The sequence below is a fragment of the Orycteropus afer genome, unplaced genomic scaffold, assembly GCF_000298275.1.
Source record: "Orycteropus afer afer isolate SDZICR_OR568_19922 unplaced genomic scaffold, OryAfe1.0 scaffold00079, whole genome shotgun sequence".
NCBI classification, from domain to species: Eukaryota; Metazoa; Chordata; class Mammalia; order Tubulidentata; family Orycteropodidae; genus Orycteropus; species Orycteropus afer.
The window spans coordinates 8,463,487-8,465,165 of record NW_006921666.1 but is presented as its reverse complement, the minus strand read 5'-3'; the positions used below and the strand labels follow the sequence as shown (position 1 = coordinate 8,465,165).

General features: G+C 51.2%; 1 protein-coding gene across 1 annotated transcript in view; it reads right to left on the bottom strand.

Annotated features, from left to right (window-relative positions):
• Positions 1-1,679, bottom strand: part of FAM161B (FAM161 centrosomal protein B) — a 15,941-nt gene that overhangs the window by 7,521 nt on the left and 6,741 nt on the right. The window contains exon 4 of the mRNA XM_042781019.1: positions 198-544. Within this exon, the coding sequence (XP_042636953.1) occupies positions 198-544 (347 nt within the window). The remainder of the gene's footprint in view (positions 1-197; positions 545-1,679) is intronic.

Genomic DNA, 1,679 nt, shown 5'->3' with positions numbered 1-1,679 from the left:
CTATAGAGAAGGAAGGAAAGGAAGTGCTCTTGTGGTCTTAGGTTTATAGGAATTGTGGCCTGCTTGTAACTGTGCCAATATTTTTCAAAAACTTAAGATTGAAAAATGTCATGAGGAGTGCCTTCCACTGAGACCTGGGCCTACCCCTGTAGTCAGGCCTCAGGCCCTGACCCTCCCACGACCTCCTGGGCTCTCACCCTCTTCCCTCCGTTGGTGTCGGCATCTCCCAGGCGCTGAGTGTGACGCAGGTTGGCAGTTCTCAGCAAGAAGGGCTTGTTGCGAGTCACCTCTCGTGTTTCCCTTCTCTTGGCAGCTCTTCTCTGGAAGGCCTTGTAAAGGCCCTCGTAGTCAGGGACAGCAGGATTCACCCGAGGCTGGAATTCAAAGTCAGTCTGCAGAAACCCTAGCTTTTGCTCCCAGGTTCGAGTGGCTGTTCGAGACCGTGGGTCTGCCCGGCTACTAGAGGAGGTGATAGGGGCGGAGGCCATCTGGAGCGTGTCCAGGGCCCTCATGTGGATGCGGATTTTCCTCAAGAGCTCAGCTTCTGTGGAGAAAAAGTTGGGTGGTGACGAATGAGAAGGAACCAAACCTCATAGCAAAAGATTTGGAGAACCGTCTCCCTTCTAAACCCTGGCAGTTGCATGCTGTAGTCAACTGTTAACTTTTTAGTAACTTTATGAGACAGTCATCATCATGTGAGAAACTTGAAATTAGCCACAATGGGAGTATTTATACCACAGAACATGGCAAGTTCTACACATCTACTTTTTTGTTTTCCTTCTTTTTCTGGAGAGCTGGTTGGTAACAGTTGACTAGAATGACACTGTCTGAGTGCCAGCCAAGCTGTGGAAGCAGCTACCGTTGACACTCACTGAGCACCTCCTATGATTCCATCTTCAAAGACTAGAAGCCGGAGGAAGTGGGCCAGTCACCTGCTCCTCCCTCAGGTTTCCACTCCTTACAGCATCTCAGAGGAAGGCCCCTCTCTCCACCCAACTGCCCAAGCCTATTACCCAGATCATCCTTGACTTCCCACTGAGTTAGTCACAAGTTTCACAGTCTACTCCGCTTCAACCTCGCACCAGTCCATCTTTTCATTGTTCCTGCAACTAGTTTCATAATTTCCCACCAGCTCTGGTAGCATAGTGGCTAAGGCGCTTGACTGCTAACCAGAAGGCTGGCGGTTCAAACCCACCAGCCACTCCTCGGAAGGAAGGTTAGGCAGTCTACTTCTGTAGTGATACTGCCTCGGAAACCAACACTCCTTCAGTCTTGCTCCCCCTCCCCCCCCTTTCATTATCTTCACAGCACCCAGATTCTTCTTTCTGAGCTGCTTATCTGATCATAAGCTTAAAACTCTTTAGGTGCTCCCCCAGTGACCTTGGGATGAAGTCCAAAATCCCTGACATAGCCCACAAGGGCCCCCAGGTCTGCCTCTCCCTCGTCTCTCCCTATGGCCTCGTCTCTCTCCCCCCCCCCCACCTTTCTGCCCTTGGGCTATCCTCAGCTTTCTCTTACCTCTGGGCTGTATCTCTGCCCCCTACACTCCTCCTCTCTCTTCATTGAATTAATCCTCCTTCAGGGGTTAGCCTCAGTGCTGACTGTCTCAGGCTTCCCTAATGTTTCCAACGCCTCAACACACACTAGTTGGGTCCCCTCTCATATGCTCCACACGACCT